The sequence below is a fragment of the Carettochelys insculpta genome, chromosome 14 (assembly GCF_033958435.1).
Source record: "Carettochelys insculpta isolate YL-2023 chromosome 14, ASM3395843v1, whole genome shotgun sequence".
Lineage (NCBI taxonomy): Eukaryota > Metazoa > Chordata > Testudines > Carettochelyidae > Carettochelys > Carettochelys insculpta.
In genome coordinates, this window is record NC_134150.1 from 34,626,919 (window position 1) to 34,640,079 (window position 13,161).

At 41.2% G+C, this 13,161-nt stretch overlaps 1 protein-coding gene across 1 annotated transcript in view; it reads left to right on the forward strand.

The window, feature by feature from the left end:
* Positions 1-12,716, forward strand: part of CDYL2 (chromodomain Y like 2) — a 94,204-nt gene extending 81,488 nt beyond the window's left edge. Inside the window, exons 5-7 of the mRNA XM_075008812.1 lie at positions 3,724-3,934; positions 5,845-5,988; positions 8,367-12,716. Coding sequence (XP_074864913.1) covers positions 3,724-3,934; positions 5,845-5,988; positions 8,367-8,525 — 514 coding nt within the window. The 3' untranslated portion in view covers positions 8,526-12,716. The remainder of the gene's footprint in view (positions 1-3,723; positions 3,935-5,844; positions 5,989-8,366) is intronic.
* The last annotated feature ends 445 nt before the right edge of the window (positions 12,717-13,161 follow it).

Consider the following 13,161-nt stretch of genomic DNA (forward strand, 5'->3'; position numbering starts at 1 on the left):
GATTCTCATTGCAAGATTCAAATGAGTATAAAAAGACAGTAAAAAACAAAAGCCTTCCAAACATAACATTTTCCTCTTTCATGATGGTTAGTGTTTACAATTTTCATTGCACTTCTAAGAATGTCCTGAAAAGAAACCAAGATCTTTCCCCTTGGTAACTAAACATACAACCTTGGAGTACAGAGATGTGAGAGAATATGAGACACAAGGAATGAAGTCATCTGAGCTAACCTGTCTGCCCTCTGAAGACAAAACAGAAAGATGGGATAACTGGTTGGCCACCTGTTTCATTGATTCTGTAGTCTGAGCACCCTGCATGTACTTTAACATTTCTGTTCCTCCATTCCCCTGCAAACTCCCCGTGTGCCACTCTATTTCAGGGCCTCTGCTATTTCCCCCAGCCTTTCTCTCATGCCACGGAGGATCTATATGTCCTCTGTGTCCACATCCCACCATACCATTGTCTCCCATTCTGCCTCCCTCTGACAGAGGCTCTGTCTTCCATTCCCCCATCTGTCACATGGCATGGCGGGATGGCAATATGGTGCAGAGACCCACAACTCCCTAGCATTGTCTCCTGTAGCAGGTGCTCTGTATGGCCCCATGCTTGGAGTGTCCCCATCTCCCCTCCATCACAATCCAGGGACTCTCTTTGCCCAGTTCCAGGTTCTATGCAGCCCCCAAGTTCCACTCCATCTCCATGCCAGGATCTCTGTGTGTTCCTCCATTCTTCCCTCTCCATTGGCCTCCTCCTAGTGTGGGCTCCTCCTTCCTTCATCCCCATCCATGCCCATGCCCTCGTACCCTTAGTGGTTCTTCCTCTGTGTCCTCTGTGTGTCCCCTGCTTTCCACCGTCCCCTCACCTAGTTCACATACCTCTTCACTGCTGGGTCTATACTTCCTAGAATTTCCATTCACCCTAGTACTCTCCAAGTCCCTGCTTCCCCACACCAGTCTGTGCGTCCCGTCCACCACCACCACCCATTCATCTGCTCTGCACAGCTTCTAACCTCACAAAAATCTTTCCTCCTCACTGTCTAGCTTGCCACTTTCCCTCTCCTTGGGTCCCCACATTCTCCTTGTAAGGCTGTCTTGTTTCTACCAGACTGCCAAAGCTCTCCCCACTCAGTAAGTTTGGCTGATGCCTCTGATCCGTGAAGGCAGCTGCATGGGGCAACAGGTGATTATCTGCCTTTATGCACCTTCTGGATTTTCCTCTGCATGTGCTCTTCCAGTTTCTGATCTTGAACCCCACCCACACAAAACAAAAACAAAAACCCTCAATAAGAACGTGCCTGTTGGTTTCCAGAACAGTCTCTGAAATTTTGGAATTGGTTGAAGTTGTCACATTATAGGCAGAGGAATGCCATTGAGTTGATCATAGGGCCTTGCTTTGCTCAGCCAATCCTCAACTATAAATCCCCTTGATTCCCTCCTTCTCCAGTAATGCATCTTTGCCTTTTGAGCCCATTGATACAGAATGCTTGATCCATCTGCCTTGCCTGGTAACCTAATCCTGTGTTTGTCCATTGTCTGAGGTAAGGCTCCTAAATTCCCTCTTCACTCCTTATTTTTTCATGCTCAAAATTGGGCCTCAATATTGATCATACTCTACCTCTATGAAAAACATCACTACCAATTTCAATCCCTGTCATGCACTATTGAGTGTGATACTGGGTCTTCTCAAAGTTTCTTTTTCATTTTGTTGTTGAGGAAAAATGCTTTTCTCTTACATCCTAGCCCAGCACAGTGCCTAGGGACATGCTTAACTTTAAGACTGTATGTTGTCACACAGACCTCAGTGAGGCTAGTCACATGGTTGAAGTTAAGCATAAACCTGAACTTTGCTGAATTGGGCCTTACTCTTTTCATGAGATCTGCTGTCATCTCCAGCATCCAAATCCTGCGCTCAGATGCACAGCAATAGGTCACCTCAGTCTCATAATTTGTCCACAATTGCACCCACACTTTTTTCCTGATCAGCGTACTGACTGTTACATTTTACACAGTCCGTACCCTAGTTCCTACAAGGCAAGTGACTTATATCAATTTTCTTATTGCACTTAATGCCCTGTCTTCTAAATGAGCCAAATCATTTTGCATCAAACTGTGTTATTTCCTCTTCCTTTCCTTCTTCCACCCCACCATTCTCCACCATTTCAAATCTGTTGTGAGAGGGTGATGTGGAGATCTTTGTTATAACTTAATCTAAATTTCTAACAAAGATCCTCTGGGAAACCACTTCTATAGCCTCATTTCAATGTGTTTTCTCCAGTCTGTGGCTCTCTTGTGTCTCTGTTTCAGCTTGTGTGTGTTCTTTAGATCACCAAAAAAATGAAATGTCCTGTGGCAACTTGTAGACTAACAAATTTTTTGGAGCATAAGCTTTCATGGGCAAAGACCCGCTTCGTCAGATGCCCACAAAAGTTTATGGTCCAAAAAGAATCTGTTAGTCTATAAGGTGCCACAGGACTTCTTGTTTTTGCAGCTACAGACTAACACAGCTACCTCTCTTATACTTTAGATCACCCTGTTTTATCTCCTATTCTGTGGCTCAGTACAGTACTTTATCATTAATCTTACATCCAGAGCCCTGGATTTTCTAACATGAGTACACAACACCCATTGAATTTCCCTCTTTCATTCTGCAACATACTGAAAGGACTCCATCAGGTTAGCTAAGCAAGACCACCTGAATCCTTCCTGGCCCTCCTTGAACAGAGTGGCCGCGTCTACACGTGCACGCTACTTCGAAGTAGCGGCGCCAACTTCAAAATAGCGCCCATCACGGCTACACGTGTTGGGTGCTATTTTGAAGTTGAAATCGACGTTAGGCGGCGAGATGTCGAAGTTGCTAACCCCATGAGGGGATGGGAATAGCACCCTACTTCGAGGTTGAATGTCGAAGTAGGGCACGTGTAGACGATCCGCGTCCCGCAACATCGAAATAGCGGGGTCCGCCATGGTGGCCATCAGCTGAGGGGTTGAGAGACGCTCTATGGTCACCGTGTGCAGCAGCCCTTAGCCCAGGGCTTCTGGCTGCTGCTGCTGCAGCTGGGGATCCATGCTGCATGCACAGGGTCTGCAACCAGTTGTCGGCTCTGTGGATCTTGTGTTGTTTAGTGCAACTGTGTCTGGGAGGGGCCCTTTAAGGGAGCGGCTTGCTGTTGAGTCCGCCCTATGACCCTGTCTGCAGCTGTTCCTGGCACCCTTATTTCGATGTGTGCTACTTTGGCGTGTAGACGTTCCCTCGCAGCGCCTGTTTCGATGTGGTGCTGCCCAACGTCAAAGTTGAACGTTGACGTTGCCAGCCCTGGAGGACGTGTAGACGTTATTCATCGAAATAAGCTATTTCGATGTAGCGTGCACGTGTAGACGTAGCCAGTGAGAGCCACTAGAGATACAACCCGTCACATACTGGGACACACATAATACTAGCCGTAACCATACTGCACAAAGATACCACAACATTCAAGGGATTCCAGTTACTCCACAAACCAATTACAGTTAAAGAAAAATCATTTGATATTCCACCATATTCTGATAAATTGATTAGACAAAAATCAGCTGAACTGTACATCCGGGGAAAAGCCCAGTTGGAAAATAGAAGGCTTAAAAACTGGGCAAATTATTTTACATTTGAATGTGTTTTCTAATAAGTAATTTAAATTTAAGAACTAATGTGTTTCCCTATCCAATAAGTTCAATTTTTTTTTATTTTAGGGATTTTGTAAAAGCTTTTATTCAGTTTAAGAAGCCAATTGTAGTTGCTATCAATGGCCCAGCTCTTGGGTTGGGAGCTTCTATCTTACCACTGTGTGATATCGTTTGGGCAAGTGAGAAGGCTTGGTTTCAGACCCCATATGCGACAATTCGACTCACTCCAGCTGGCTGTTCATCCTATACATTCCCACAAATACTGGGTGTTGCTCTGGTAAGGCAGTTTTCTCCTAGCAGCCGTGGTTAATTCCATACTGTGTTTTTGCTTGTTGCTAACAGTTGCCCTAATGAAAATCCTGGGGAAAAAAATCCCCTTATCCCTATTCTGTTCCCAACACAAAATGACCACAGAATTTGAAACATTCTGCAGTGTCTAGTAAAGAGGCCCAAGACACATCAGAAAAGGCACCATTTCCAAGAATGTGACAAGAAAGGGAAAAGGCACTTTGGCAAACCTAATACAGAAGGGTTCGAAGTATCTTTCTGCATCATACTAAGTTCTTGCAATAGCTAGCTACAGGTTGAACCTCTCTAGTCTGGCATCTTCAGGATCTGACTGGTCTGAACCAGAGAATTTGCCAAACCACAGGAGGTCAATATTGCTTAGCACATTACCAACATTTGAACTGCTTACTGGGCTCTTAGAAGATATTTAGGGGTAAATTAGAGCTAAATAACAGCACAGAACCTGAGAGTCAGGACTGGTGGCTATAAACAAACTCTATGGGACCACAGGAAACGGCCATACATGGACATCTAGCTAACTAAAATCATGCTGGACATCAGATGTTGTTGGATCAGAGTGTGCTGGACTAGAGAGGTTCAACCTGTAGTAGTTACCAGGGCACATTGGGACTTGAAACTGTACTCTTTGTTTTACAAGCATAAATCTGGAGTAACTCCATTAAGTCACTTAGTTTACCCTGTGTAAAGAAGATCAAAATTTGGCCCCCATATGTGCTGCCACAGAGTGATGCCATAGCATTGCCTATATATGAACAACTAATAAGCAGTCCTGTAGCATCTTAGAGACCAACAAATGTATTAGGTCACGAGCTTTCATTGGTAAGACCCACTTCCTTAGATGATTGGAGTAGACAAATAGAATACAGGATTTATATAGGCCGTGTCTACACTAGCCAAAAACTTCGAAATGACCATGCAAATGGCCATTTCGAAGTTTACTAATGAAGCGCTGAAATACATATTCAGAGCCTCATTAGCACGTGGGCGGCTGTGGCACTTCGAAATTGATGCGGCTCGCGGCCACACGGCTCATCCCGACGGGGCTCCTTTTCGAAAGGACCCCGCCTACTTCGAAGTCCCCTTATTCCCATCTGCTCATAGGAATAAGGGGACTTCGAAGTAGGCGGGGTCCTTTCGAAAAGGAGCCCCATCTGGACGAGCCACGCGGCCGCAAGCCGCATCAATTTTGAAGTGCCGCGGCCACCCGCATGCTAATGAGGCACTGAATATGTATTTCAGCACTTCATTAGTAAACTTCAAAATGGCCGTTTGCATGGCCATTTCGAAGTTTTTGGCTAGTGTAGACACAGCCATAGTGGGGAGAGGGGAAGGAAGGAGGGGAGAAAAAATAATTACTTGTCACTAGGACCAAGCAAATGAGCAAGCTGATGGTGAAGCAAATTTGCTTTACCAGCTGGTCCCACTAATGACAGGTAATCTTTCCCCACACCACCCCAAAACCTGCCCCCTACTATGTAAACACTGGATTTGATTTGTCTCCCCCAGTCATCTGAGGAAGTGGGTCTTATCCACAAAAGTTCATTATCTAACAAATTTGTTAGTCTCTAACATGTTACAGGACTGCTTGTTATCTGTGAAGCTACAGACTAATATGGCTACTCCTCTGAGACTATACACAGACAGTTTTACTCTTGTAAATTCACTGATAGCAATATGCTGATGTGCACAGCTAATTTTTTTTAATTTGCCCATACAATGCTCAAATGTCACTCCAAAAAACACTTTATCAGTACTTGTCACTAAAGCGAAGGAAGACAATATTGTGAAGTCTTACTGGACCAAATCACCAGGCTCTTGTGATATATGAATGTGGGAATTTACCACACAAGATCTTGAGTGAGCCTTTTGCGTTTGCAGGCAAATGAAATGTTGTTCTGCGGGAGAAAGCTAACAGCACAGGAAGCCTGCAGCAGAGGACTTGTGTCACAAGTATTTTGGCCAACAACGTTCAGCCAAGAAGTGATGCTGCGAGTAAAGGAAATGGCATCTTGCAGCGCAGTGGTAAGAAATCTATCAGTTTTTGTTCCTATCATCCAGATAACAAGGACTATTAAGAAATGAAATGCAAACCTGTTCAGTTATAGGCCAAGAGAATCCATAACTAATTTTGCTGAAAACAGGCACGGTGTGCTACAAAGGCTAGTGATGTACTAGAACTAGGTTCTCAACTCCTGCAGTAGAACCTGCAGTGGGGAGGGATTGATGGAAGGAAATCTGTGCAAGGATTGCTCATGGATTTCTTCCCTCATTGTTTTGTTGGGAAGACGGGTTGTTTCACTTCTCCCTTCCCAGTATCTACACAGAGGCAGGAGATCAGCAGGAGACCTGCACCTCCATGGTGCACTGTTAGGTCCTGAAGCTTCTCCTCCGCTCCAGTGGGATTGTACTATCACAGTCCAATGGAACTGCACTGCCATGGTCTTTACAAGGAGGCCATGTGGCAGAAGTGAGATCCATGTAAGGTTCCTGAAGCAAAATCTGGTTCCAGGGGTTATTTCTTCTTTTTTTTCTGATTGCAGCTTAGCAGCTCAGCTATAATCTCTGCATAGCCCTCACTTCCTAAGGCCCTTTTCCTGGAGGCATGTATATTCCTGCCCCAGTGCCATCTAAACTGCCAAAAGCCACGGAATGTAAAAGGTAGTGGTGAAAACTGCAGCTTCCATAAAACATCAGTAACAAAATGAAAGCGCCTGGCAGCCATTTGTACTTAGTTCCTTAGTAATACTTCATGTCCCTGGCAGTCTTAGCATCCTGTGACTTCACTTATGTTGCTCAAGACACAGTAGAAGCACAGAAGATTTTTAATTAAATCAGGTGTAGATGCCATCTCAGAAAAGAAACTCAGAACTGAGCCTGCCATGAAATGGTCTTTGGAAATGCAGCAAACGCTTATTGGGTCAGATTGATATATTCTATATTAAGCTGGCACTCAGCCCCTTCTGCCTGGAGATTTAGGATAGAGCTTCTTGCATCCTTTCCCTGCTGGCAGGGCCGGGGCCTGCCCTGGCACCCTCCAGTTTCCTCCCTCATATCCCTCACCAATAAGGGAGAGCCCTGTATGGGCATCCACTCCAGTATCTGCAGCTATCCGCATCCACAGATGTGGGTAGGAAGCAGATATCCACAGATACGTAGGGCTCAATACATACCGCATTCTCCCGCACACTGACCAGAGGTACAAGAGAATCTTCAACCTTGAAGGAAGGTGTTAAAGGCTACATCTACACTAGCCCCAAACTTCGAAATGGCCACACAAATGGCCATTTCAAAGTTTACTAATGAAGCGCTGAAATGCATATTCAGCGCTTCATTAGCATGCGGGCGGCCGCGGCACTTCGAAATTGACGCGCCTCGCCGCCGCGCGGCTCCTCCCGACGGGGCTCCTTTTCGAAAGGACCCCGCCTACTTTGAAGTCCCCTTATTCCCATCTGCTCATAGGAATAAGGGGACTTCGAAGTAGGCGGGGTCCTTTCGAAAAGGAGCCCCGTCGGGATGAGCCGCATGGCGGCGAGGCGCGTCAATTTCGAAGTGCCGCGGCCGCCCGCATGCTAATGAAGCGCTGAATATGCATTTCAGCGCTTCATTAGTAAACTTCGAAATGGCCATTTGCATGGCCATTTCGAAGTTTGGGGCTAGTGTAGACACGGCCAAAATGTGACAAAATATGAGGCTACCTATCACAAGTGTTAAAAATGATAAAGAAGTTAAGATTGAGATCAAAAGTAGGCCACATACAATGGTCTCCTCCTAGCTCACTGTGGACAATTGTTCATAAAAATACAAAACAAAACCAAAAAGGACCAAAAGATATGCAATAACCCTGTTGCTTATAATTGACCCATTTACAGTCTATTCAGAAGAAACAATGGAATAACAGTTTAGAGTCCAAAACTGATAGAATGTCTTAGTCTGGGACTCAGTTGCTTGGTAGACCTTTGCTCCCTTTGTGTCCTTTTTCTATAAACACTGTCTGGTATTACCCCCACATCCCTACAACACAATGAAAGTTGGAAACATGTACCAATTTAATTTAACTAAGGAGAGTCCCTTCCAGGTTCTGTATGTTAAAAAAAGGAGACAACCTCATTTGGCTTAAATCTGTGTCTCAATTAAAGGGATCTGAGGAGGCATCTGAAATCATTATTGACTTTTGAAAACTCTTGGCACTAATGCATAAACACAAATGCCTCTGCTGAGTATTGGCAGCTTCCATTGACTCCAGGTGGAGTTGTGGCTGCACAGTGCATGTGGAGAAATCAGGTCCAGTATTTCTGTATCAAGGACACAGTTATTCAAGTGGTAAAGCACTGTTAATACTGCTGTCCATAATAATTTGAACAATCAGAAATGTACAAAGTCTGTTAATATTTTCAATTTAGGTACTAGAAGAGTCTAAATGTCTAGTGCGGAGCTTCCTGAAATCTGGACTTGAAGATGTGAATGAAAAAGAGTGTCAGATGTTAAAACAACTGTGGAGTTCTTCCAAAGGACTGGATTCATTATTCAGCTACTTGCAAGACAAAATTTATGAAGTCTGAAGTCATGGTTTAACTTCAAGAAAACATTCCAAGTGTAAACAGAGTTCAAACATTACCTGTGTTTGAAATGCAGAAGGAATGCATCCTTGTGACAGTGTATCTTAATACCTGTGGTTGTGTCAATTTCCTTGTGAGTTAAATTGAGAAGTTACACAGCTGCCTCTAGCTGGTTTGATTTTGTGTAATAAAGATGGAGGCAAGTTTGGTCAGTGCACATAGGTTCTACTGAGTGCTGTATCTTTCCCAGGCTCATCATGTTAGAAGTGTACATTCCACATGCTGAAAAGTGCTACTGTGCCCAGTAAGGCATGTTATCTGTAATGTTTTGGTTTGTCTGTCTTTTTTTTAATTTATTCTTGCTTTCCAACAAAGGTCTGTGCTGACACTGAGGACTTAACTGGGAAATCAGGTCATGGTAGCACTCTGGAGACCCAGATTATTAAACTTCAGAAATATTAATTATTTTTTTAAGTTCTAACAATGTAACGGAAAACCTGATAATTTATGTGTATGTAAAGTCAGTTTAAAAAAAACTACTAGAATTTCTTCTTTCATTGAATTTATTTAACTTATTTATTTTGTACGTCTTCAACTGTTTGTTGTTGATCACATAGATATTGTCATACTTCCCTGGACTGGATTAATAGTTTCACATGAGAATGCAAGAGACCCAGTGCACTTTCAGCAGTGAGCTATATAGACAATAAAGAACACATAGAAATTACTAAATGTGTGGGGTAGTAAAAGTGACAGCCATGTGCATGTTCCTTTATGTGTGAAACTATAAAGATATATTGAAGTAGGGTCATAGTTTGTTAGACTTGTTAAGGAAAATCAGAGGGTGATGCAATTGTGAGTCCCACACAAGCCTAACTTCACTTCCTGCCTTCTTGAGAAGCAACGAAGGGCTTGCCAACAAAATGCTTTAAGTTCACTATTTGCCTATTAGCTGGACATTAATAACAGGGTGCATGGTGCTATTATGTGGCATCATATTGTTCTTCAGGTTTAAACATCTCCTTTCCATCTGAAGCTTAGAAACAAACCCTTGTGAGCCTTAGCCTAAATGCCTGATTGCCCAGTTGTGGGATAACTACTTCTCTGGAGGCACCTGGGTCTGAGATAGAACATTTATAAAATGGTGCTAGGTTTTGAACTGGGTGGAGACATTCTTTGTTTTGCTTTTCCAATGCTCCATGGCTGGCCACTCCATCATCTGGTTACAAAAAAAAAAATCTGGCTGTCAATAAAAAGAGTCCATGATAAATGACAAAAAAAAAAATCTAATTTGCTGTTTTAAAAATGTGACTTTCCCCCAACACATGACTGACTTTTGAATGCTAGTTCTGTCGACTTTCTGTGTTACTAGTAGCCAGCTGAGCAGGAACTAACAACAAACATGTTCAGTGAATTGAACTGCCACATTAAGATGCCATAATCAAAATCTCTCAAAGCAGAAAATTTGCACTTTTGTTTCTTTAGTGAGTGGTGTACTTGCTCTCCATCCTTGAGCCAGATTTCATATGAACTGAGGAATTTTTCAAATGATTGTAATGAAAAAAGTCAATACATTCTTGGTCAGATTGCAAACTGATAAATCCAGTGAGCAGTAGATTTCTGCAAACTCCATCCGTCTTTGCCTTTTTCACAGTTACAAGTAAAGTACCTTACAGTTACAGTCTATATATTTTTCTAGGGCCAAATTATGCCATTGGGAGGTAGAGGGTACACAGAGCGCTATGTTACATCAGAAATCTCCACCCCCAAAGTTCTGTCTAAAAAAAATGGCAGTTGGAATTTGTTTAAATGTCTTCAAAATGCAATATTGTACATGATTATGGAGTGATTCTCCACTGACTTGAGCATGATTAGTCATATGCATAAGTGTATATACGATCAGGCTTGCAGTATGGGACTTTGGAGGGTGGGGGCAGAGGAAAAATCAGGAATAAGTATCATGATGCCCCAATGTGCATTTTTCTCACACTGGTCCAGAGAGGTACAACTCCAGGTCATGCAAAATGTGTCAATAAAACATTAGAAACTTGATTTCCACACTGTGGTGGTTATATGTTGATTAACTAGGAAGATTACTCTTGTCAGTATGAAGATTCATTTTCCACAGAAGATTTTAGGAGGAGGAAAAAAGAATCATGATTAAATCAACTTTTAAAATGCACCATTTCAACTGCATTTTCAATTATTTACATTAATATTTCGTTTGAGAAAGGAATGGTTGCAATGTATTTTTTCGTAAAAGGCACTAATCATATTTCATGTTGTTTAATTAATCACATCTAAAGAGTTACAAACTAGTTTCCTTAGAATTTGTTTGTCTTTCAGAAAAAGGCTACTTTGAAAAGCTTCCTTTTTTAATATTTAAGACTGAACTGATGATCTCATGTTTGTCTTTTCTTGCTGTTCATACACATTGATGTACTGTATATATTAGTCTGGGTACCTTTACTAATATTCACAGTATTTAAAAATATAAATGCAATTTGTTGTTAAGTATGTTATTTTATTCTTGTGTAAATTGTTTTGTACAATCTTTAAAAATCTGCAGTTTTGCATTTGTAGATATTCAAGGTAAGCAATTTATTTTGTGTTGTCTTGCATGTATATTTTTGCTGTAGATAAGTGTTGTTTAGTTTCCTATTTCAGTACACACTTCTGTTTAAATGAATAACCTTACAAACTTTAATACAGTATATATTTTCAGAATATAAACTTTTATATTTCTGTGGTAGGTTAGGGTATGCGTTTTAGGCAATCTTTTTCACTACTATTAACTGTTCTTTTAATCGATAGCATATGGTTTTGTGCCAATAGTTTTTCACTAGAATAAAACGCTCTTTTAATGTTAGGGACTTATAGACAGTTTTGCTGGTGGGCAGGGGTGAAGGGAGAAGAGCAGGTCTTTTTTTTTTTTTTTTTTGCCAGCCTTGAAATAACTGAGTTTAAAGTGTAATTTGTAAATTTATTACATTTGTGAATAAGCCTTACCATTAGGTACAACAAAAACTTTGCAACTGCATATGTGGTATTAAGGACTGCCCCAAAAATTCTCTGTAAAATAGTTGGCAAAATCAGAGTACAGGGCCTTAAGTTTTTCTTGTGAAAAGGATAATACGGGTTGGTTTGGGGGTATTTTTAAGCAACATAGTTAGAGACTAGTCAGTTTGGGCTTTGTTTTATATAAACTGTGCATATTGTTCTCCCAACCATAGTAGTTAATCTCAGGCTTTTTGTGGCTGGGTCTATAAAAGTCAAATCTGGCTAAAGCCAGCACTCTTTAGGAGACACTAAAGAAGTTTACATAAGAGACTTATAGACAATCTTAATCATAGTACATTTGAGTATTCTGTGTCCTGGATGTGTTATCTGCGTCTACCCAGTTAACAATATGTTTTAAGCCATATTAAATATCTTACCACTACTTTAAATACTACACTGAAAGTTATTCACTAACTTACATACAGGTTGACAAGATTGTGATTTGTAATGAATAAAAATATTATGCCTTCCATAAAAACAAAAGGACCAAAGAACTCCATTATTCTAACAGAACATTAGTTACTTAGCAAGTGAACTAGTCTGACATTTATAGTGAAGATCAAATGGTCACTTCCTGCTACCAACATTTCATTCTCACTCTTTTTCAGGGTAAGGTGGGGGGGATGTATCCACTAGACTATTGGGAAATGAACAATGTTTTGCTAAGCTGGCACATCTATTGGTAAGGCTTATTACAAAACCTCTGAGATGAAGCAAAGAACCAAAAACACAAAAAATCTGTCTATGTATTTTTTTTAATTTCAAACAAGTAAGTTGCACAAGAAATTAAATGTAGAACTTTGCAAATTAGGCCCTTAAGTTATTTTGTTGGAATGTCATGGAACAGACTAAAACCGTTTCTAATATTTGTAATGAGTACATCATATTAAATAAGGGTAAAGGCACCCCTTTATCACAGTGTTGTAAATATTTTCTGAAACTGGTACGTATGGAGGGAACTGTAACTTGATATATCAAACATTGACTGTCTACATCAAATTGTACACAATATATTTGTTGATGGTCCTGTAACTAGTGTATGGACACATTTCTGGGTGCCTTAGAAGTTGTATTTTTCATGTGTGTTAATATGCAGTATTTATACATTGTGAGAAGCTGCTTTGAATAAAAACATTGAAACTTCATTGCAATTAAGTGATTTTCAATTTTACAGGAATCAAAACAAACTTGCCAGGGAGAAAAGGGGCTATTATAAAGGGATATATAAAAACATTGAACGGATTCCTACATTTTAAAAGAATTTCAGAAAACAGAGATTTTTATTAGATGACATTAAACTTAAAATTTGATCATCAAAAAATTCCAAAGATCATGGCAACAAGTGCTGTTAGTAAGTGTAACAACTTCATGCCACCTGACCTGCTGTTCAGATTCAAAAAATTAGCAAAGAACTACTGTCTTCAAAATAATTTTCTAAGACTACTTCAGCTCCACTTGCGCTACTCCCTTGCTTTGAAATATGACACAATAAGGCGCATGCCACTTTCAAACCTAGGACTGCTGTCAGTGATGCCATTCTAACTACAGGAGTGGCTCTGCTAAGGGTTCTCTGGCTTTG